Raw genomic sequence first — 21,875 nt, forward strand, 5'->3', positions numbered from 1 at the left:
TCTGGTCTTTGCATTCCTTCCTTTTAAAAAATGAACCAGATGGTTGTTGTGGCCACTTTAAGGTTTTGCTGTCTCTCTCTGATAGGTTTATTTTAGCCCAATCATGACATAAACATTTCTTTGGCTCTCACATTGAGAGTTTGGGTGACTCCAGATCTCTTATGTGCTTAATTTGTCATGAAATAATCAGAGAGCAGCTCTCACCTGGCCATTAAACAAAGCACTTGTCTGTCAGTTGTCTAATTATTTATTTTGTTCACAAAGTGTCTATTTATTTGTCGTGAGGTTCAATAAACACTATCGCTTCAAAAAACGTTGCATTAACGCAGCAAATCTCAGTTAGCGAGTAAGCGCTGATCGCTCCGTGTGTGGGGCAGCCCCTCGCAGTTATGCCGTTAACGTCATTTTAACGAGATTAACGCTGACAACACCAGTTTAAGCAAAAAAGTGAAAAAGACAAAGAATGAATTTTAGATAAAGAAATAGACCCTAAATCTCAGTAAAAAAAATTACACAAAGAAAAAAAAACAACACTGTTTTCTAACTGTTTTATTTGTATATTAATTATGACAACAATAAATAACAATAAATAACCTTGTAGTCAGTAAAACTTTCATAAGTCAGCACAACCGTTTGCTGATGGTGAACGTATCAAATTCCATCTTGAAGACAGGAGGCAATAATCTGCTTTGTAAACAGTGAGATTGTACCGCGTTTGTCGGATGTAATGATGATCATTTGTTCTCTTTGTCTACAAATGGTACAAAAAAACCCATGTAAAAACCATTTTGAAACAAATGGATAACTCGAGTCAGAACTGCTACGATCACTACAGCGAAATGACAAGCGGTGAGAGAAAGAACTGCTCATCTTTGTTGCTTTGGCTCACTTCTCATCTCAAAAATAAATGAAATCTGACCGTCTCAGCGTCTGTTAACATCTTTAACTATTTTAGGACATTTAGGGAAATCACTCCTGTTTATCAGAACTAAATGAAACTCCAGTTTTAGCTGTTCTACACCAGCTCATAGTTTGTTTTAGAGCAGATTTTATGGATGACTTTTAGGGCCCTTCATGGCCTTGCTCCAGGCTATATCTCTATCCTCTGAGCACCATATGCACCCGAGGTCCTTGGGCAAAGGCGCTAACCTTGCCTGAGGAAATCATGGCAGTAGAGTCAGCCACTTCCTTTAAACCCATTTTTATGGGAAGGCTTTTTTATATTAATTTACTTTGAGACGTCTTTTTATGTCCCACAGTTCACAATCTCTGGCATTTTTACTACAATTTATTGGTCTTGGAGTTTGTTTTATTCTGTCTAATGTCAAAATCTCACTGAGCTCACAGGTGTAACGGTAGTACTAAACATATTGGAAGATATGTACAGAAAATGAGCACCATGTCAGTGCAGAGGAAGATATCGGAGCACGTGAAAGTCAACAGGTTACAGAAAGATGCAGGGGAGCTTTTCACTTTTGACATTGCAAATCAAAGCATTTGATGCAAATGTTTAATGAATTTGATGTTTAATTAAAATTTGTGGCCAAAAACTGGATATATCTCCCCAACCATCACTGACCCACCACCAAACCACACATGCTGAACGATTTTACAGGCTCTCTACGATTTCCCCAGACGTTTTCAGATCTGTGACATGTGCTCAGGGTGAACATGTTCTCATTTGTGAAAAACACAGGGCACAGGTGGATCTGCCAATTCTGCTAGTCTATGGCAAATGTCACTTGGGCTCCATGGAGCCAGGCAGCGAAGAAAGGGCCCATTAGAGCACGTCAGTGTTCATGTTTGGATTTCTTCATGTTCTATTGTGAGTTTGATCCTTTGTTATATTTTTGAACCTCTGCTTTTGGTGCCTATTTGATTCCTGTCCCAGGTGAGAACTTTCAGGTTGTGTGTGTCCCTGTGTTATTTTCTCTTCATTATTCTAAACTCGTGTTCCTTTTGTGTAACAAATTAGTTTTCTGGTGTCTGTGCTAAGTTGGGGTGAAAAATAAAGAGAAAAAAAAAACCCAAAACCAAAACTTTTTTTTTTTAAATCACCTGTAGGTCAGAATTTAAACCTATCAACTCAAACTTCTGAGAAAATAATTTTCAATAAGATAATATCCCAAATTTTGACTTATTGACAGCAAAAAATAAAATAAAATAAAATTGTTTTTCGGTCTCCTGTGTGTTGCTTTGAGTTTTACCTCCTCCCCAGTGATTACCTAACTTCTCTGCACCTGTGTATCATATCCCCAGCTGTCCCCACTTCCCTGATTACCCTGTGTGTATAAAAAGTCCTTCCCCTGTGTGTTTCTTATGTTGCCTGGTTTGCTGCAAAGAGTTGGATTTTTATATGGTACCTTTTTTTCGTTTAAGTATTTAAATGTATTAAAATTTTGCATTTTAATCCTTCAATATACAAAAGATGGCAAATATAGCCTTTTGCAGTTTAACTGGTTTTGAGTGATTATAGGAAACTTAAATATGCACTGCTGAGACTTGTAAACGTGAAACTATCAGGAGAAACGAGCCAGAGCAGCTGAGGTAAAACTGTAAAATCATCTGAGAGCGAGTCGACTTTGAGTCCTTGGGTAATGGAAAGCTAAAACCCGGAAAAATAGTTGGCAGTGGTCTTAAAAAAAAAACAAAACAAAAAAAACTGTAGTCAGTTCAACTCAGCGAGCTCTGCTCTCTTTTGTGACAGTGTTTAAAAATAGGCAGTTTAAAGATGAGCAGCACTTCCTCATTGTCTCTGCAGAGGTGAGGAGATCCTTGCTTTTCTTTACATTCACTAAGAGGAGGAATGTTACGCGTTTATGCATCTTTGAGGGAGTTGATGTGCGCGCAAAGCTTCAGTGCGGGTCCCAGTTTAAGGTTCATGGTGCTGACCAGGTGATCCTCTGTGAGAAGCAGCAGAGCCTGCCCATCTATTTCCTGGAAGCGAAACTCCTCGGCTACATCAGCACCACCTGATGGAAAGAGAACCGGAGTGAGAGGTTTCTGCCACCATGCTGTGTGGACCGTGTTCATTTTTATGTGTAAATAAAGCATTGGGTTGGATTTAAACAAGATCATTTTGTGCTTAACACCTGTCAGCATCAATTTGATATGCATAACATACAGTCACTGGCCACTTTATTAGATATACCTTGCTGGTAAATGTTTGAACCCAGTTTTTGTCTCCTGAACTGCCTTAAGGTTGCCTCAACTAATTCAACAAAGTGCTGGAAAATTTTCTCAGGGATTTGGTCCATATTCATGATAGCATCACACAGTTGCTGCACATAAAGGGATGGACATGGTCAGCAACAACAATAACAGCAGCCTGAATTGGTGAGATAAGCCAGGGTCAATCCATACTTTATTCCAAATTCCCCACCATCTAAAGCGAGACTCAGGAAATTTTGTCTTATTGTCTAATATTGGTCATTCTGTGTGACCTATAGCCTCGTTTTCCAGTTCTTAGCTGATAGATGTAGCACCCAGTGTGGTATTCTGCTGCTGAAGCCCATCTCCTTCAGTTTCAATGTGCCAACAGTGCCAAATTTAAAGTAAATCACATTTTTTGCTCAATCTGATGCTCAGCTTGAATTCAAGCAGGTCGCTGAAGATATTTGTGCTAACGAGCAACTGAACAGGTGTACCTAATGAAGTGGCTGGTGGGTGTACACTATGTGCAGTCACCCTTAATCAACCAGCACATGTTCACATGAAATTTTCATGCCTGCAAATCATATTTAACCTGTCAAAAGCTGTACCTCAGGAGTGTGAAAAACTGCATTACCTGGCAGGGTGCTGATGTAGGAAAACACTTGCTCCACGTTCCACTGAGACGGACAGCCGACGTCTTCTGTGTCTGAAACAATGATCGTTTCTACTGTCCTCTGCTCCCTCACCCTCTCTTGCGCTCTCTCAGCCTGTTTTCGAAGCCTGGTCGTCATGGGAACGGGAGGTTCTTCCTCCTCTTCTTCCTCCTCCTCCTCCTCCTCGTGATGCTCATCTTCCTCTCTCGGTGAACTCTGTTGGGTCTCTTTGGAGCCAAATGACCTGTGAACCTGAGAAGCACAAAGACACAAAAATTCAGTGTATTTCAGAGCTGGACTTCATACAGTAACAAACAGAAAGCAGGTGTTAGACTGTGTCTTAGACCGTGAGCTGCAAACCTCATGGTTCAAGCTCGGTGGAATGTTTTAAGCATCAAATAAACATTTAAATGTCTTTTTAGAAATATTTCCAACCCGTTTCCACCAGAAAAAAAATGCATGCATTACCACCTCTGGAGTCCATCAGCCTTCAAAAATCCATTTTTGTTATACCTAACTGTAATAATCATCAGCCTGTAAGTCTGTTCTTCATATTTTTGAATGAAGAGTGATTTAAAACAGCATATAACAGGGCAACATGCTTGAAAGCTCTGCAGCCTTAACATATATTTTTGCATGAGTCATTTTAATGTTTGTTTCCAGAGCTGATAGACATCTAAGAATCTGGCCACCTGCAAAGCCCATTCGGCTGTTTTCATTAGAGATCCCCATCTGCCAGCTGACCCGATCATCTCCGATATATTTGTCCAACATGCTGGTTTGCTTACGAATGTGAAGCTGCGGATTGTTTTGTGTCTGCAGTGTGTTTGTGTTGAAAAGAAGTTGCAAAAGAGATGACCAAGATGACATGCGTTTTTCTTTTTGGATTGTGAGAATAAGTTGACAAGATGCATACGATGTCGTTTTTACTAACTGTCACCTCACAGCAAAGAGGCAAACCCAACACAGCTACCAATAAAGTCCCTCTGGTAGATAAGTGCTATTAGTAAAACCTCCAAAGCTGTTCTTCTTTAAACAAACAGGCTTGCCTTTGTTTGTCATTTAGTCATTTACTGTTTGCCAAACTTGCACACAAACACTTAACTGATGAGTGTTTCAGGAAAGCCAGGGGCGTAATAGCCAGGGGTTATGACCACCCCCCCCATAATCAGACCTAGCCAATATAACCCCCCCAATAAAATTATGAATTATCTTGCATAAATAGGCTGTTGATTTTCGTTACTCATTTCTGTTAACACCAGCAAAATAGTTGCATGTTTAATCATCTGGGAATTTACCCAGATTTATTTATTTATTTAGACAGAGATCCTGACCCCCCCAATGTTCAGCACAAAGTTACGCCCATGAGGAAAGCTGCAGAAAGCTGGATATGTCGTTTTACCCTAGAACATTAACGTGGAGTTTTAGTGACTGCAGAGCTCCAAACCTCCTCTGATTAACATCAGGATAAAAACCGTTCACAGGGAGCTTCATGCCATCCATTTCAGTGGCTGAGCAGCTCCTGCAGGTAACCCAGTATCTGTTTTGTCCATACAGTTTATACATGCATGCATCAGGCCGACGATACTACTGACCTGCATCACGAAGTGCTCTCTGGATGCTCCGTTGACTCGGCTGGGGGGTCGTCCTCTCCTTCCCACGGGCCTGTGAGCCATGCGACCTGCATGCAGCACCGCGATACGCTTGGTGCAGCTCACACTGAACCTGAACAAAAACAGCCGTGAAATGTTTGATTAACCCTTAGAGCACAGGTGTGTGTCCTTGATCCAACACAGCTGATTTAAATGGCTAAATGGCCTCCTCAACGGCTGTATCCCAATTCAGGGTCTGCAGCCTTAAAGTAGGCAGCCACAAGGGCCGCGTACTCAAAGACTGCTAAGTGCGAGGCTTGTGAAAGAGGACGGTCTGGCCTCCGTCGCGCTGCCCAGGTTGCCTAGCAACCATGATACAAACAGCTGGAAACGTTTCATACAGCTTTGTTTGACAGAAATGAAGGAGAAAATCTTTTGTTCATTTGTTTGTTTGTTTCTACATGAGCTTTGATCATTCTCTGTAAAATTAAGGTCAGCTAATGAACGGCGTATATTTCAAAGTAAAGGCTTTAAAACCAAGTTAGTACAAACGTCACTAACGATATTAGTGCTGCACAATAATGTTTAATATTGAGTATCTACTGTTATGTTCCCATATATCATTGTGATGTTGTTTATTGTATTGCTCTCATTTTCTTCTGCTTGTTTTCTTTTTTCTTTCTCAACAGGTGATCCAGGTGATTGATATATGTATTTTTTTTTGACTGCTTATTTAGTTGGTTATCCCGTCCCTCTTCTCCGCTGTTTCCCCCCCTCTTCTTTTCTCCCTTTTCTTTTCCTCATTCAAGTCTGTCCCGTATCTAGTAAGTGAAAATAAAAAATAAATAAAATAAACAATAAAAGGTGAATCAAATAGACCATCACAGCAAGGCTGGGATGGTCAATTTGGTAAAGTAAATCCGTTGGGCATCTTTCTTCGCCCTTAGACAATAATTCTGATGGCAAAAGAACCAAACGGGACAGGCAAAAAGAAAAAAAAACGTCACATAACTTTGCCGACATGTGGCCAACAGGAATGTTTTAATGTTCTTCGTTATTAAACATTTGCACATAAATAAGTGACATAATATTCAGTACATACTTAAAGTTTACTCTTCGGGCGCCCCTAATCCGCCGTTTTTTTTTTGGCAAAATTATCCACACCCACCGCCGCGCTATGCATTCTGGGATATGTTAGGCCACGAAGTCTACACCGCCACGTCCTTAAAATTCAGGGAAATGAAGGACGCATTTGAGGGCCGCATTTCGAGCAGCCTTTGAATTGGGACAGCCTTCGTGGTGTCGCTGTGACGTAATTGGCCTTAAAATGCGGCCTTTAAGGCTGCAGACCCTGAATTGGGATACAGCCAACATGTCTTGAAGTTCTCCAGAAGCCTGGTAATGAACTAATCATTTAATTCAGGTGTCTTGACCCAGGGTGATATCTAAAACCCGCAGGACACCGGCCCTCGAGGCCTGGAGTTTGACACCCCTGGCATAGAGGATCCTGGGCACATGTTGGGCCATTCCATTTTTTTAAATGGTATTTTTGGCGGTGCTGATATTAATTTTATCCTTAGGCCAAAAAATGCCCAATTGAAAATCACTGAAAATACAACTTTTGATGTTTTCTGCAAAAGTGCCTTGCTGCTGAAATGATAAGTGTGTGTCCTACTGATTTTGAATGATGGTGTGTGTGTGTGCATGTGTGTGCATATGTGCGATGTCCACCTTCAAGTCTGTTCTCTTAGAAGGCCACACTCGGTGTTATGAACTAATTCGATAACAGTGAATGATGAGAACCCTTTCAGAGCTTCAACAATATCTCAGCAGCAGGAACCAAAACAAAATTGGACTTTATTTTGGTTCTCACTCAAGTAGTTTATGCATCTGCACGGCAGCCACAGTTAGAAGTACACGCAGTAGTGCAGGAGCAGTCATTTTGGAGATGGCAAGACTTTACAGCACACACAGGCTCTGGAAGTGATCGTGAACCATGAGTGTTAAGATGCCGTCATCCTCCTCTGAGGACTCTGAGGCTGACATGGAGGAGGTCTCAGAGGTAGAAATGGACCAGCTGGAGTCCAGCTCTGACTCATCTGAAGGTGAGAGTGGAAAGGGGGTGGTTTGGTTGAAGCAGTGACAGGATAGACTCCTCAATCTCTTCTCCATCTTGGTCAACCCCATATTTTGGTCCCCCACAAAGACTGCAACGCTCTGCTATGCCCCAGCAGCCAGAGGTTTGATCCCTGGACCTACACACTATCCTGGATGAAATCCTGCAGACAAACCTGCATGGGAAACACTGAGTGGCTTATGTGGACTCAGTAAATGCAAAGGCAATGTGACTTTTGCACAGATGGAAAGAGAAAAGCTGGCAGTCTCGACCTCAGCTGGAGTTCGCCATCTTTAAAGGGTTAAAACCCAAAAACTATAATAAATTTTTGATATTTATATTTCAGGCTGATGTAGTTTAAAAGGCTGAATCATTTAAAGTGGAAAAAATATTATGCAGTAATATTTTTACAGCAGTTTATGGGAAAAAAGAGTGAGGATTTTTAAGGGTTATTTAAGAGTAAATAAATGCTCTAAGGAGCTTGAAAGGAAATGCGTCTGGACTTCTTTAGGTTTTTTGAAAACTATGATGACCTGGATGACGGATAACCTTGACAGATGGTTAATAAGTGCATTCGTCCCTAATGTTATTATATCACATCATCCTTGAAGTCTGTGAATAAGTTGGGAAAGGTAGCATCGGGACTCCGAGCTGTCCTCTTTTTGTTGCTTTGATGGAGACTCAGGGGGAAACCTGGGAGTGATTATCTACTTGCGTCAGCGATGATGTAATTCAACTTTACTGACACAGACTGTAATTTTCTGTCGTTTCTGCAGAGAAAAAAGTGCTTTGTTGTTAAAGCCGGCAGTTCGTGAGTGTTGCTCATGTTTTCCACAGACTAAGACAGTGTGGTGAACCTCAGCCGAATGACACACGCCAACACTAAAAACAACAACATAAAAAGATTCAAAATAATGAATCATCATTGTTCTCACGGACAAAGATCAACTTTTCATAACAAACCATAAAATATTAAAATTTACACTGACTTTGTGTTATGCATCTGCCCTGTGTTGTGAAATGCTGATTCTTGGCTTTTTCTTGCCATCATAAATTCTTGTTTTGTGTTTCTTTTTAACACACCCCTTGTGTTCCTCTTGTGAGTGCTTCTTCCAGCGTACTTCCTGTTTTATTTTGAAGGTGGGATCCTAATGTGGTTTTCCACTACTACTACTACGTTCTTTTACTTCCCATCTTTGCTCTTTTAATTTCTGATTTAGGTTACCTGTTCCCTAAGTCTGCATGTCTTAACCCCTTTTTTTATTTCATAGTTTGCAAGTGCCCAATGCATTTGCTCCATCTCTTCACATTATTTTCTTCCATCGGTGATGGGAGAGGAGGAGGTGAGGAAGAGACACGAGAACAAATGAGCTGAGGGAACAGGCACTTAGAAAATTGAGTCATCCTCACAAATGTCACACCTCATTTTAAAGTGATGCCAATGAAATGTGTCATTTTTGTTCTAGCAGACCCACAGCTGGATTTTATGACATCAGACATAACTGTGCTCATGACAATAAATAAATAAATAAATAGAATTACTTTAATTTAACACATGGTGCTTTTTTGTGCAGGGCAGAAACTTTGATCATGTTAAATAACGTGAAAAAAGGATGACTTGTTTAAAAGGAATCCTCCTCCCACTATGACTTGTATATTCCAGCTGTTTCCCACAACTCTTTTATATGCTAAAGGTAAATAAATGCATCCACAGTGGACACGCATTTGCATTCTCAATTATAGCTAAAGCCTCCTCTCTCCTCAGTCCTCCTGATATATTTTAGGAATTGAGATTTCCTTCAACATGGTGAAGTGAGATTGATTTCCTGGTCATGGGCAGCAGGATGGAGGTGATGAAGCGCCTGTTTTTTCATGCTGGAGGACCACTGAGCTTACGTGATGGTGATGTGTCTGCCTTCAGGTCACAAAAATTGGTCTGATTTTAGTGAAAGTCACACACGATGACCATAATGATAGGTCTTCGTCTGAGTTGTGCTCAGGTTGCTCATATTGGTCGTTTTACTGCCACTTTTCCGTTCTGCACTTCCCAGATTACAATAACCCGTGAGAACCAAAGGAGCTACTAGATGATTAAGGGTTTGTTTTTGTTTGGGTGTTTTTTTTTTTGTTTCGGCTGTTTCAGTGTCGTTCTTTATGTTGGCAATTGAACTGTCTTTGCCCTGGTTGTCTGTGTTGGTTATAGGTTAAAACCACTTCTTTCTTTTTTTTTCTTTTTTTTGTGGCAGCAGTTTTTTAGTATATTTTTATAAGTTTTCCCAGCAGAACTCTCACCTGGATCTCTAACCTGTTGTTAGTCTGAACCTCAAATATATCATCCAGTCATCCCCACAAAAGGTTCCCAGGGTTAAGGTAATTTGTTTTTGTTTGTTTTTTAAAACAGCTAACAGCACTGTAGCCTAACAGAGCCAAAACATTAATTGTTTTGGAGCTATTTTCATCAGTGGATTAATTCATATTTCAGTCCCTGCTGAGTGTTTACTGTATGATGTACACTCACATAGTACATATATTTGTGCTAACTGGTCGTTAGCACAAATATTTAATCAGCCTATCACACTGCATAATGGCCCGACTGTTTCAAGTTGATAGCAAGGCAACAACTCAGATAGCCATTAACAACTCAATATAACCAAGGTATGCAGACATAAAACCTTGAATCAGATGGGCTACAGTAGCAGGAGACCACAGTGGATACCACTCCTGTCAGCTAAGAACAAAACACTAAGGTTGTAGTTAGTCACCAAAACTTGCAATAGATGATTGTAAAACTATTGCTCGTCCTCGATTTTCTTGGTACACTTTGGGCCTCTTGTACCGACTGAGCACCATTAAAACACCACAGCCTACCCGAGCTGCGGACTATGTCTATCCCTTTATATAGTGTAACAATCTAATAATAGCTTCTTTCAGCAGGATAACACCAAAACCTCAAAGCTCAAATCACCTAAAATTGGTTTCTTTAACATGACAATGACTTCACTGTAAATGCCCTCCACAGTCACCAGATCTCAGTCTAGTAGAGCACCTTTGAGATGTGGTGCAATAAGCAAAGCTTATGAGCTTATGGCTGATGAGCGTCTGTAATAACCTACAGTTTGTTCATGTTAACAGAGTGAATCACTGAAACTATGTTTCTTTTGTAATAACTAATTACACTAGAGGACAAAACTTAGTACGTTGTGTAAATGTTTTATTTACCTTCTGACACACGACATGGAGCAGAAGCGTTTGGAGCGCAGAAACGTGCGAGCGTAGCCGCTGCTTCCACAGTACTCACACTGCAACACGTCTGGCACACTCTCCCCGAGCTCTGCAACTTCAGAGGACCAGCTGTTAATCATGCATGTTCAGACACACACACACACACACACACACACACACACACACACACACACACACACACACACACACCCCTCTCTCACCTTCTCCTGTAGGGCCATCATTTTCCATCTCAGAGTCAGATGAATCTGACTGGTCAGCATCCAGAGGACTGTCGTCTGCTGCGTCCCCATTGGTCGGTACGTCCTGGGGTTCTGGAAGGGAAGCCTGCTGCTCCGATAACAGTGATGACCGACCCACCTGCATTGAGTAGCACATTCAAAAATTGAAAACCTTACACCAATTTTTTAAACCCAAATGGCAGAAAAAAAGAAAAAGAATAAAGTTTAAATTCACTGAAACAAGGTTTCACACAACGTCCTGCACAACAATAACACTGCATGGTGACAGATTACAAGTTGGCACTGACCAGTTCCTCTCACTATAGCTCTAACTAGTTGCATCAAGCTTCCTTGTAAAAAGACACCTTCTGCATAAATGAGCCATGCCAGCAGCTTTGATAAAGTGACAGACATCATTTGTTGACTGAAGAGCATCACCAGTGTTATAATGTAAAGACAGTGATGCGCTGTCATATTTCATTTGTCATTCTTACATCTGTTTATAATATTAAAATTAGACATTTACTTAAGTTTTAAATGCCTGGAAAAGTTTTATTCCACCTTTCTCTCCTCACCTGCTCCAGAAATATTTTCCTTTTGTTTATACACACATAATTAAATAATTGATTAAAGCTGATTTTAAGTGCTTTTGTAGTGCTTCCCATTAATCAGCAGTGAACTTTCTGCAAAGGGCACCTCCACATACCGGGAACGGCTCCAGGCCCTCTTTGATGACAAAACCCTCCACGAGGTGTGTGAGGACGTGGGTTGACCTCGTGGGGCTTCCTGGGAGACTTGCAGGGGCAGAAGGAGGCTGGCTGGGGACTTTTGCTGAAGCAGGGAGGAGGGGAGGAGGTAAAGGAGAAGGTGGTGGAGGAGGAGGGTTGTTGGTGCCACTATTGCCGCTATTGTCAGTGGTCGTGAGCTGGGAGGACTCCTCCACTGGAGGACTCCTCCAGTGGCTGGGGGTGATGGAGGATGAACCCGTCACTGCTACACAATAAAAAGCATAAAGAGTGAGGGGTGAGGGGGGTCTCACGGAGGCAGGTTATCCTGTTAACTGAATAATTCTGTACCTGAATCATTTTTTTTGGGTGGTGTAGCGGTCCCGTCTTGTTCTGAACTTGGAGGATCTTTCCTTTCCTCTGAGCTCTGACTGTTCACGTTGCACTTTTGCCCCAACTGAAAATCAAACCAAAACAAAACCTCATTCAAACCAACTCATAATCTACTCAGGAGCTCTTCAAAGCAGGACGTGCTGACTCACGGGTGCAGTTTCGTTGTGTTTGACTGGATGCACTTTCAGATCAACAGCCACCGTTTGAGGAGGTGGCAGGTTCTGGTAGGGCATCTGGACCAGAGCCTCCGCCACAGGCAGTTCTCGCTCCGTCAGCAGTACCTGTCCTGACTGGACAGCCAAAGCCCGGACTGAGTGCAGGGACACCCTGTGAAGGGAGGCCGGGGGGTTCTGGGGCAGCCTGGGGAGAATGAGAGGAGGAGGAGGAGGTGGAGGCTGCTGGCTCTGTGGGAATGAGGTCCGACGCTGTGGCGCAGCCACCAGAGGAGGTGGCTGAGGCTGAACGGCAGCAGCTGGGACTGAAGCCTGAGGTGATGATGCAAGCATGCTGGTGACTAATGGGGAGGAAGAAGAAGACAGGGCTGGGGGCTCGTTTCGTAGTTGTGAGTGGGTGCTGGAGGCGGTTAGTCTTTTAACCGACAGAGGAAGAGGATTGGAGTGGGTATCTCGGGGTGCTACTCTGAGGGCAATTGGTTGCAACTGTCTGCTGCTGGGAGCCCCTCCTGTGGCCTGCTGGACGATGAGCTGGTGGTGCGCCACCTGCTGGCCTACTGGACAGGACAGCTGCTGCTTGACTACAGTGTGGGTTTGCACTGGAGGGTAGGCTGCAGAGGGAGCATGAGGAACATAATAACCAGCAGGTGAGCTGTCATTAAAAACTCAACCTGACAAAAAAAAGCAAACATCTGCATTACATGAACATCAGTATGCTTGCTGCATGGCTTGTATCAAACCAAAACCAAGTGTCCACCCTAAGTTTGTCTCTGGCCTCTTATACTTGCAGTTATCTCAAACCGTGGAAGACACACTCTCACCTGGGGTTATAATCTGGGGTCCTGACACCAGCGAGGTGGCATCAGATGGCGCTGTTTCTGTTGAGCCATCAGTCAGTTGGGTGCTCTTCAGCCCACAGACTGGAGTCTTGGACAAAGAGGTGGCTGCAGGCAGGGCCTGGGACTCGGTGGAAGGCTTTAAGATGACGCTGTGGGCTGTAGCCAGAGCTCCCGGCAAATGGGTACGCAGAGCCAGATTCTGCAGCGAGTATTAGAGGTTAACAGTTAGTCTTCGCAGTTATTAAACGTTTCTGGTCATGGAGTAAAGAGCCAGTGCTGTACCTTGTCCTAACACACTGACATCACGTAAATAAATACAGAAATAGTGGACCTATTCTGCTGTTCCTTATATTATGATCTAAAGCAGCGGTCCCCAACCGCCGGGCCTCGGACCAGTACCAGTCCGTGAGTCGTTTGGTACCGGGCCGCGAGAGTTGAGGCTCGGGTGTGAAATGTATGGTTTTCAGGGTTTTTATCGGTTTTCAGTGTTATTTTGTTATCATTTTTATCGTTAAGTCTGTTTTCCTGGGTCTTTTCACGTGTGTTATGAATAAATCTTCTTTTTTCGGTACCGGTACTAGTTTTATTTTGTTGTATTTATCCGCGACACCTTAAAGGCCGGTCCGTGAAAATATTGTCGGGCATAAACCGGTCCGTGGCGCAAAAAAGGTTGGAGACCGCTGATCTAAATAATGTATGTAATGTTGAAAAAAAAAAAAAAAACACAACCCGCTTTGCTCTTTATAATGTCAAAGAGGGGAGGGATATCCTTAATGATGAGATCAAGAGGGGCAGCAAATCAGAAGAAAGTAACTTTAAAGCTGCGGGCAGTGAGCAAAGCTACTGCGAAAGAGTCCAAGGACAATAACATGGAGCCTGAAATGAGCATAATAGGTCCACTGTATGTTCTGTAACAGCCTGAGGCACATAATTGTGCAGCACTGTGGCATGATTGTACCTGAGAGGAGGTAGGTAATGAGGAGCAGGAGGTCACAGTGGGGAGGTCTGACTGAATTGCAGCTACTGTGGCTGCAGGAGTTAGAATCAGCTGGCAAGGATAGAAGCAACAGGGAAGCTCAGACGCCACGTTGGTTAAAAATCAGCCATAAACAGTTGCTCATGCAGTCAAAATGGCAACACAGTAAAGCAGCATGAATGCAGCTCGAGATCAAAGATGAAAAGGTTTCTACCATCTGAGTTCGAAGGTACATCTGAGCTTGGTTACAGCTGGCAGGTCTGTTTCCTAGAAGCATGGCCTGCTGAGATATTGTGGCTGCGCTGGCAGTGGATGTCTGAGTTCGACCAATCAGCCTTGCGGTCACTGGAGATGCTGGTAAAGTTATCTGGATGAGGGGCGGCATGATGAGAGCTGTGACAAATGCTAAATAGGCTCAGGCGTGTATTTGTGCTCAGAGTGAGAACACACTTAAGCGCTTACCGGGTTTTGGGAAACACCCGCAGCCTGAACCAAACTGCCTGTAGAAGAAGAAGGTGACCTCTGACAGACTGAAGCCTGAAAAGCAGTGAGAACACGTTTTACTTTCCATTCTTGATCCTCACACAGACACACAGCACATAGACAGACTCCACCCGACCTGCTGGATGGCGGCCAGACTCTGCAGATGTGCGGGATGCTGGTGCTGCTGCAGGGCTGCTGTCTGCAGCATGAAGTGCTGCTGCTGGGCTGCGTACATCTGATGCAAGTACTGGGCCGCCATGCTCTGAGGTCTGTTCATGGCATGTTGGATCACCTGTTGGATCACATGATGTACATTTTCTTCAGACTGGCTAAAAGCATTACAAGGCTATTTATCTACTTTAACAACAAAATCTAATCATCCGTTCAAATACACTATATTGCCAAATGTATTCACCCGTCTGCCTTCACACACATATGAACTTTAGTGACTCCCATTCTAAATCTATAGGGTTTATTATGATGGGAATTTTTGGCGATTTTTCCTGAAATGTAGTTTTAGGTCAGACACTAATGCTGGACAGTCAGATTGCCAGAAGGAGAAGACTTCTCCACTGCTTTAGAGTCCAGTGGTATGTCGTGCTTTACACCACCACATAAGACGCTTTGCATTGTGCTTGGTGATGTAAGACTTGAATGCAGCTGCCATGGAAACCCATTCAATGAAACTCTCTACACACTGCTACTGAGCTGCTCTGAAGGCCGCATGAAGTTTGTGGCCTTCAGATTTTACTGAAGGTCACAAACTTTGTTATAATACCACTAACGGTTGAGTGAGGAATATTTAGTGACGAGGAAATTTCATGAGCGGACTGGGGCTACCTGATCTTGCACAAATGTTTGTAGAAGTAGTCTGGATGCCAGGTATTGGATTTTATACACCTGTGGCCATGAAAGTGATTAGAAGAGGTGAATTCAATGATTTGAATGAGTGAGTGAATATTTTTGACAATATAGTGTATATACTATGATGCATAATTACTACTATTGTTTATTCTCTGGACTGTCTCGTAAAAGTATTACCTGATAGCTTGACAAATGACAGTCAATAGACAATTAATATTCAGTATATCAATATGATAAATGCATACTGAGGTTAGTGGTACTGTTCATTACTTGGATCACCTTTAAATCAAGTCCTCTGTGTGCACTTTACAGAAATACTAGGTACTGCCTACAACGCTGACTGTGTGTTTTAAAAATTAAACAGTTATAGGTATTTTCCACAGCTTGGACTTTTTGCCTGTCAAGCACACCGTGCGTAGGGACTGCAAGCAGCTTCCTGTCTATTACCCCGACTCTTTACCTGTGAAGTGAAACTAAGACTTTCTAAACGAGCCACACACATATCGGTCGCAGGTGCAGTTTATTACCTGGACTGCTTGTCTGTCTGGTGGGAGGATGCTGAGGGAGGTAGAGGGCGGCTGGGCGCTGGAACTGGGTGTTGCCATGGTGACGACAGATGATGACGATGCAGTGGTTACTGTCTTACTAGTGTCTGCCTGTCTGTCTCCTGGGCTCCGTCTGTCCATGTCCCAGATTACACACAGAATCAATATCAGGAAATCTGTGGAGATAAAAACAAAAAAAAGGACATGCATTAACATGTGCAACTTTCTCTGATTCATGTGTAAATGTAAAAATATGCTTTCACTCCAGGCAAAAAACAAACAAACAAACAGACAGGAGCTGGTGTAGAAAAATCATTTTCTATGCGAAAATATTCCCACTATTTTCAGGAAGTTTCTTCCTGTTAAAAGGTAGTGTTTCCTTCCCACTGTGGCAAAGTGCTTGCTTTGACAGGTTGCTTGTTTTTTTGTTGTATTTATTTATTGTTTTTTTGTTTTGTTTTGTTTAGTTTTGTTTTGTTTTGTTTTAAATACTGTTGCGTTTTTACCTTATAGCACCAGCGCTTTGAGGTGACTGTTCAGGGTGCGGGACTAGAAAATAAACCTGAATTGAATATATTTTAATGTGTCAAAACTGAACCCTTCCCTCTTTTCTTTATTTTTTTATGACTTGCAGTGGAGTGACAGGTTTTAAATGACTCCACTTTCTTATAAGAAAGCCAAATATAATTTTAAATTATTTATGGCAGTTTTACTTCAAGAAACATTTTAATTAAATTAAAAAAAAAAAAACCTCACACAAATAACAGATACCCTGCCTCACAGGGAGCTTTGATATTCTTGAATTAAAAATGAAATAGAATAAAATAAAACCAGGTGAACAAAACTAAACTTGGACTTTTGAAATAGAAACATAGAATCCTGACACTTATTAAATTAGGTGAATTTACAATAACAGAACAATAGAGTTAATAACAGTAATATTTAACATTATCACCAAGAGCCCCTGAACCTGCGTTTAAATGGAAATACTTCACATAATTAAGTTTTTAAAATCTTGTGTGAGGTAGGGTGGCACGCACACCTCTGTAATAATTTAAGAGCATTTGAAAAAACAACAACAATAATATTAATAATAATACAGTAGCGTGGGTTGTATAAATCACGCCTGTAGCCGCAGAATATTGATTCTTTTTTTCTGATTGATCTTCGCAGTAGATTAGTAAACGCGTGCAGGATTTCCTCGACAAAAACCCTGAACCATCGGATAATCCTGATATTTAATGTCCAGTCTGTGAACCTTCACAGACTACATCCAGCACATCTGGATGACAACCCCCGCCGCTCTGCCCCTCACCGCTCACACTGAGCATTATGCATGCACAACCATCCACCTCTTGTCGGCGATACTTGCCTGGTTTTGGAAGACATGGGCCATCAGGAACTGACCATATCCCGACACACTGTCCCAGTCATGAAGCCCTCTGATGCGTCAGCGCTGCTTAAAATGGTGATTTTAAAAAAAATCACGCGGTGTGCTGCGAAGCAGGCAGCATATGATGATAAATAAAAAAAAAGCTTCGGCACAGCACCGCTCGCAGTGCGGGAGGACCCTCCACAGCCACAGAAGAGAGAAGAGACGATGTCTGACGATCAAACGCTTTTTGTTTTAGAATGAATGAATTTAAATTGTAGGCTCGTGATAAGATGCGTTGTCCCCCTGTTTATCACTAATATCGCTGTCATGTCACATGACCACGTGGTCTCGTGAATTCATTGTTCTGTCTCTCAATAATATATGATGTTCAGATGAGTATGTGCTGCAAATTCGTGTCCCGTGAGTACAAAAAGTCAGTTTTCTTCTTTTTAAGTACAGTTGGTTCACTTTTTACTTTTTTAATGAAGACAAGCGGCCATGGTCCTTTGGGACCAAGGTTAGCGTTCTCTGGATGCTGTATTTTTCTTTTTTTAAGCTTGTTCTCGCTGCATTTGAGTCCTAGTTTATTGTTTGGTTTCTCGTGTTATTTGTCACTCCTCCCTCCAGTCCTCTGTATCTGTTGTTTCATCATTTGAGTCTTGTATTTTAAAATTGCTTGAAAACTATATATTCGTAGTAGGTTCTTGCTTTATTAGTTGAAGAATTGTTACCAGCTGACGAACATGAACATTTCTCTGGACTGTACAAATCTAACAACCTTGAAAGACTGACATGTTATAATAAGTTATAACATGTCAGTCTTTAAGAGCACAGACTGAAGATACAATTATCTCAGTTCAGTTTTTCAGACATGGTGAAGTGAAAAGTTTGACCTGTGAGGGGGTAAACATAAAACAACAACAACAAAACAAACTATGACTAAATCTCCTGACAGAGGACGTGGCCAATTTCACATCCCCGGGATCAAAGAGGATGCTAACACACATGCGCAGAGCAAAAATGGCAGCTCTTGCTTGTTCCTGGTCCATTTTTCTATCCTGCAAAAGTCATTGAGCTTTTGAAAGCTTGAAAATAAGAAAGGAGGCAACTGGACTTTTTTGGGTTAGGTGTTTTCGCCTCTCACCCATAGAGTCTTCTTCACGTTTTGCACGAGGTTTCTTCCTGGTAAGAATGGAGGTTTTCCTTCCCACTGTCGCCAAGTGCTTACTAGGCGGTCATCTGTCTCTTGGGGTCTTTATAGGGTCTTTAAAGCCCCTTGAGGCGACTGTTATTGTGAATTGGCGCTATATGAATAAAACGGAACTGAATTAAAAACAAATTGTGGAATTCCATCATCCGTATTCTTCAGTCCTGTCATCTTTGTCAAAGTAGCTTCATTTCCTGTAATGACTGACCCCCTCCCCCAGGACCCAAAATCATCCCGGAACTCAATTTAACTGAACAAGCTATTCATCCCAGCTTTTTTAAGAAATCCCAAGCTCAGTTTCAGGGAGTTCGTGAACCCGACCTCCAGTCTACATATGTAGGCCTACTGATGTGTACCCACGTGCGTGAACGCAGCATACTACTAATAATGACACACACACTCGGAGGTTGGTGCAAATCGTGGCTCACACAGAGACGTCACGGTTTTTCCCAAACTTTATCTGTATTTATTAAAGATTACTTTGTTATGGTTAGGATATTTAAAATAAAATCAAGTTCACTTTGTTACAAACAGAGGGTGGTTTGGGTTAAAATAAATATCCTTTTAAAACTCTGTTTTACACGGTTGCTATGGTGACGTGTGGAGGAGACACGAAATTTACATCCTATTGAAATACAATCAGGCCACTTAAACACCTAAAATGTGATATTTTGCGTCAGAATAGAATTTATTTTACTGTGATTAGATTTGGTCACGGCCGGCTCTCATACCGTGACTAAATCTCAAACTCAGCGAGAGACAAAAATGATGCGAAACTTTATGCTGATTTCATACAACGTTTGCTAACAAGATTAAAGAAAAGCTCAAGTTAGCTCTTATATTATAATCTTGTCATAGCCTACGTCTCCTTTTTTGCTTTATCCACATAAGATTTAAAGATTTTTATCTTCTGTTTTTGTCTTTTGTCTAAAAAAACGACTGAGCGTCCATCAGCTGGCACATGTTTTGAGCTACGGCTACTCTACAGCCTTCCAGAAAGCCGGGCTATAGAGATGAGTCTGCTAACGAGAACGAACCATGTTCTCCTTCACCACATCCATATCTGTGTGCTTCCTCGTTTCCTCCTGCCTGACAGCTCCACATATTCAGCATCCTTTGTCCAAAATATCCACTATTCTTCTGCACATCCACAAACCATCTCAGCCTTAGCTCTTTGACTTTGTCTCCAGACTGCTTTACCTGAGCCGTCCCTCTGATATACTCCTTTCTAGTCCTGTCATTCCCAGTGAAAAGCTTAAAATCTTCATCCTGTCTTTGTCAGTGCTACAATCTCCAAACCAGACATCATAGCAGTTCTCATGTTCACATTGCAAACCCTTCCTTCTGTCACAAATCAACCCTGACACTCGATGTTCCTCTGCTCTCCAGAACATACCTCCACCTCTCCAAGCTCTCTTCCACCTGCTCCCTACTCTCACTACAGATCACAAACACATTTCACAGAAACTACCATCCACTTGTCATCAGCATCAACCTGATCCCTGATGTAGCCCCACCCTTGTCAGGCCTGATAGGCGAGCAAAACTAGTGAACTCAAAAGCAAAACCAAGAGAGACCGTCCTAGACTTTTTTCATAAAGACTTATTTCACACAAAAAGGAATTCAGACAATAGAAGACTTGTCTAGAACTCTGGGGAAATGCACTGGTCTGATGAGGCACAGCCACGTGGTCCTACTGACTGAGGAGCGAGAAATCCAGAACTCTGCCCCAGGAGGGTGGATTATTCCTCCCCAACCCGGAGAGAGCGCATGGACCGGGTCTTGACAATCCTAACCTTGAACTCATCTGTCACCAGTGTTGGGAAGGTTACTTTTAAAATGTATTCCATTACAGAATACAGAATACATGCCCCAAAATGTATTCTGTAACGTATTCCGTTACGTTACTCAATGAGAGTAACGTATTCTGAATACTTTGGATTACTTAATATATTATCATGCTGTTTACAACTACATGAATGTACTATTGCTGTGATTTATTACTGTTACTGAAGGTCCGCGGCTCCGAACCCTAGTAAAGGGACCTCTGGCTCATACGTCGGGTTCTGTGTCGGGCTCGTAGCCGAAAACTAGCTTTACTTTGTTGTCTGAGTCAACTCTGCTAGCGAGAGACAGAGAGAGGCGTTGAAAGGCTGCTCCAACGGAACTTATTGTTTTTGGAGGAAAACACGAACATGGTGTACAGTCCAGTCTTAATAGCTTACTTACAACTGGGCTCGTCAGGCACTCTTCTTGGCTGCAGTGGTTATTATTATATTTACATGCTTCCAGCTCCCGTTTTTGCTCGATGACAGCTCGTACTTTTCCTTTTTCTCCCTCCCTCGCTCACAGACACATAACGGGTATGGCAGTCCATTCTCCCTGCAGCACGGACTACACTGCCTATGATGCTACATTCTTTAGAGCTATACCGGTAGCATTCTGCCTATTAGCTTAGCACAACAACAACAACAAGGCCTCTCTCACCCAGGAAACAAGCAGAGAGAGAGCGTCACCCTGTAACCATGGCGACCGCTGTCGCCTGGAACAACAGAACGTAGCTGTCAAACAAAACCCAAACAGTCCTGACCGCCACAATATGAAACAGGAAAGTACCGCCGTGTAATCCATTTATTTCAACAAAGTAACTGTATTCTAAATACCACCTTTTTAAACGGTACCTGTAATGGAATACAGTTACTCATATTTTGTATTTTAAATACGTAACGGCGGTACATGTATTCCGTTACTCCCCAACACTGTCTGTCACTCCTACTGCATACCTCATACATGCCCTTATACATAGATTATGAGGAACAACTTTGAAAGAAAATACAAAAAAAACCCCCAAAAAACAACCCTCCCCCCAATAATTGTCCTCAGTCTGTTTGTAAATATAGTAAACATCTAAGTTGAATTAAAAAGAATATTCTATATTTAAAAGAAGACAAAGCATTTCACGTTATTTTAACCTCCCCCTTCCTTTTATCACAGCAGCTAACTCGTTTCTAAAATTAGATTTTTATCTTTTTTTAGATAAAATTTTTTTTGTTGTTCTTTCCAAACCAATGCGCTTGAATGCGCGACATGTCTCGAGGGTCTTTCCTTTCCGAGCTTAAATGTTTGAACACGAATGCAGCACTTACCTACATAAAAGGCCTGAGTTGGTACAGTCCAGTGATGCCAAAAGTTATATTTGACGTTTCAGAGTTTTTGACCGTATCCCACTGGTTTGTTATACTCGATAAATAATACATCAATGTGAAATTGTGTGTTTTTGTGTTTTAACAAGATACAATTCAGGATGGAACGAATATACC

General features: G+C 42.1%; 1 protein-coding gene across 5 annotated transcripts; it reads right to left on the reverse strand.

The window, feature by feature from the left end:
- Positions 1-542: 542 nt before the first annotated feature.
- On the reverse strand, positions 543-21,812 carry phc3a (polyhomeotic homolog 3a). 5 transcript variants are annotated; one of them, XM_006792216.3, is made up of 15 exons: positions 21,702-21,812; positions 15,956-16,149; positions 14,701-14,856; positions 14,544-14,618; positions 14,296-14,448; positions 14,064-14,153; positions 13,088-13,304; positions 12,243-12,877; positions 12,052-12,157; positions 11,682-11,968; positions 10,958-11,114; positions 10,734-10,851; positions 5,402-5,531; positions 3,788-4,058; positions 543-2,972 (listed from the first exon to the last, which is right to left on the reverse strand). In XM_006792216.3, exons 2-15 carry the CDS (start codon positions 16,112-16,114, stop codon positions 2,818-2,820), a joined length of 2,709 nt encoding a protein of 902 aa, XP_006792279.2. In that variant the 5' UTR covers positions 16,115-16,149; positions 21,702-21,812; the 3' UTR covers positions 543-2,817. The 5 variants fall into 5 exon arrangements, with proteins under 5 accessions (XP_006792279.2, XP_087688329.1, XP_006792280.2 ...); XM_087832203.1 differs by lacking the exon at positions 21,702-21,812 and adding an exon at positions 20,785-20,813; XM_006792217.2 differs by lacking the exon at positions 21,702-21,812 and adding an exon at positions 17,346-17,481 and having other exon boundaries at positions 10,734-10,845.
- Positions 21,813-21,875: the final 63 nt, after the last annotated feature.

This window comes from Neolamprologus brichardi, chromosome 18 (assembly GCF_056152115.1).
Source record: "Neolamprologus brichardi isolate AB-2024 chromosome 18, ASM5615211v1, whole genome shotgun sequence".
NCBI lineage: Eukaryota > Metazoa > Chordata > Actinopteri > Cichliformes > Cichlidae > Neolamprologus > Neolamprologus brichardi.

Excerpts from the sequence above, each read along its gene's own strand:
- phc3a (XM_006792216.3), bottom strand. The coding sequence starts at position 16,114 with ATGGACAGACGGAGCCCAGGAGACAGACAGGCAGACACTAGTAAGACA. Across the intron at positions 11,969-12,051 it reads ACCCAAAAAAAATGATTCAG|CAGTGACGGGTTCATCCTCC; the intron begins GTACAGAATTAT and ends TTTATTGTGTAG. Across the intron at positions 5,532-10,733 it reads TCCATGTCGTGTGTCAGAAG|GTTCAGTGTGAGCTGCACCA; the intron begins GTAAATAAAACA and ends GTTTTTGTTCAG.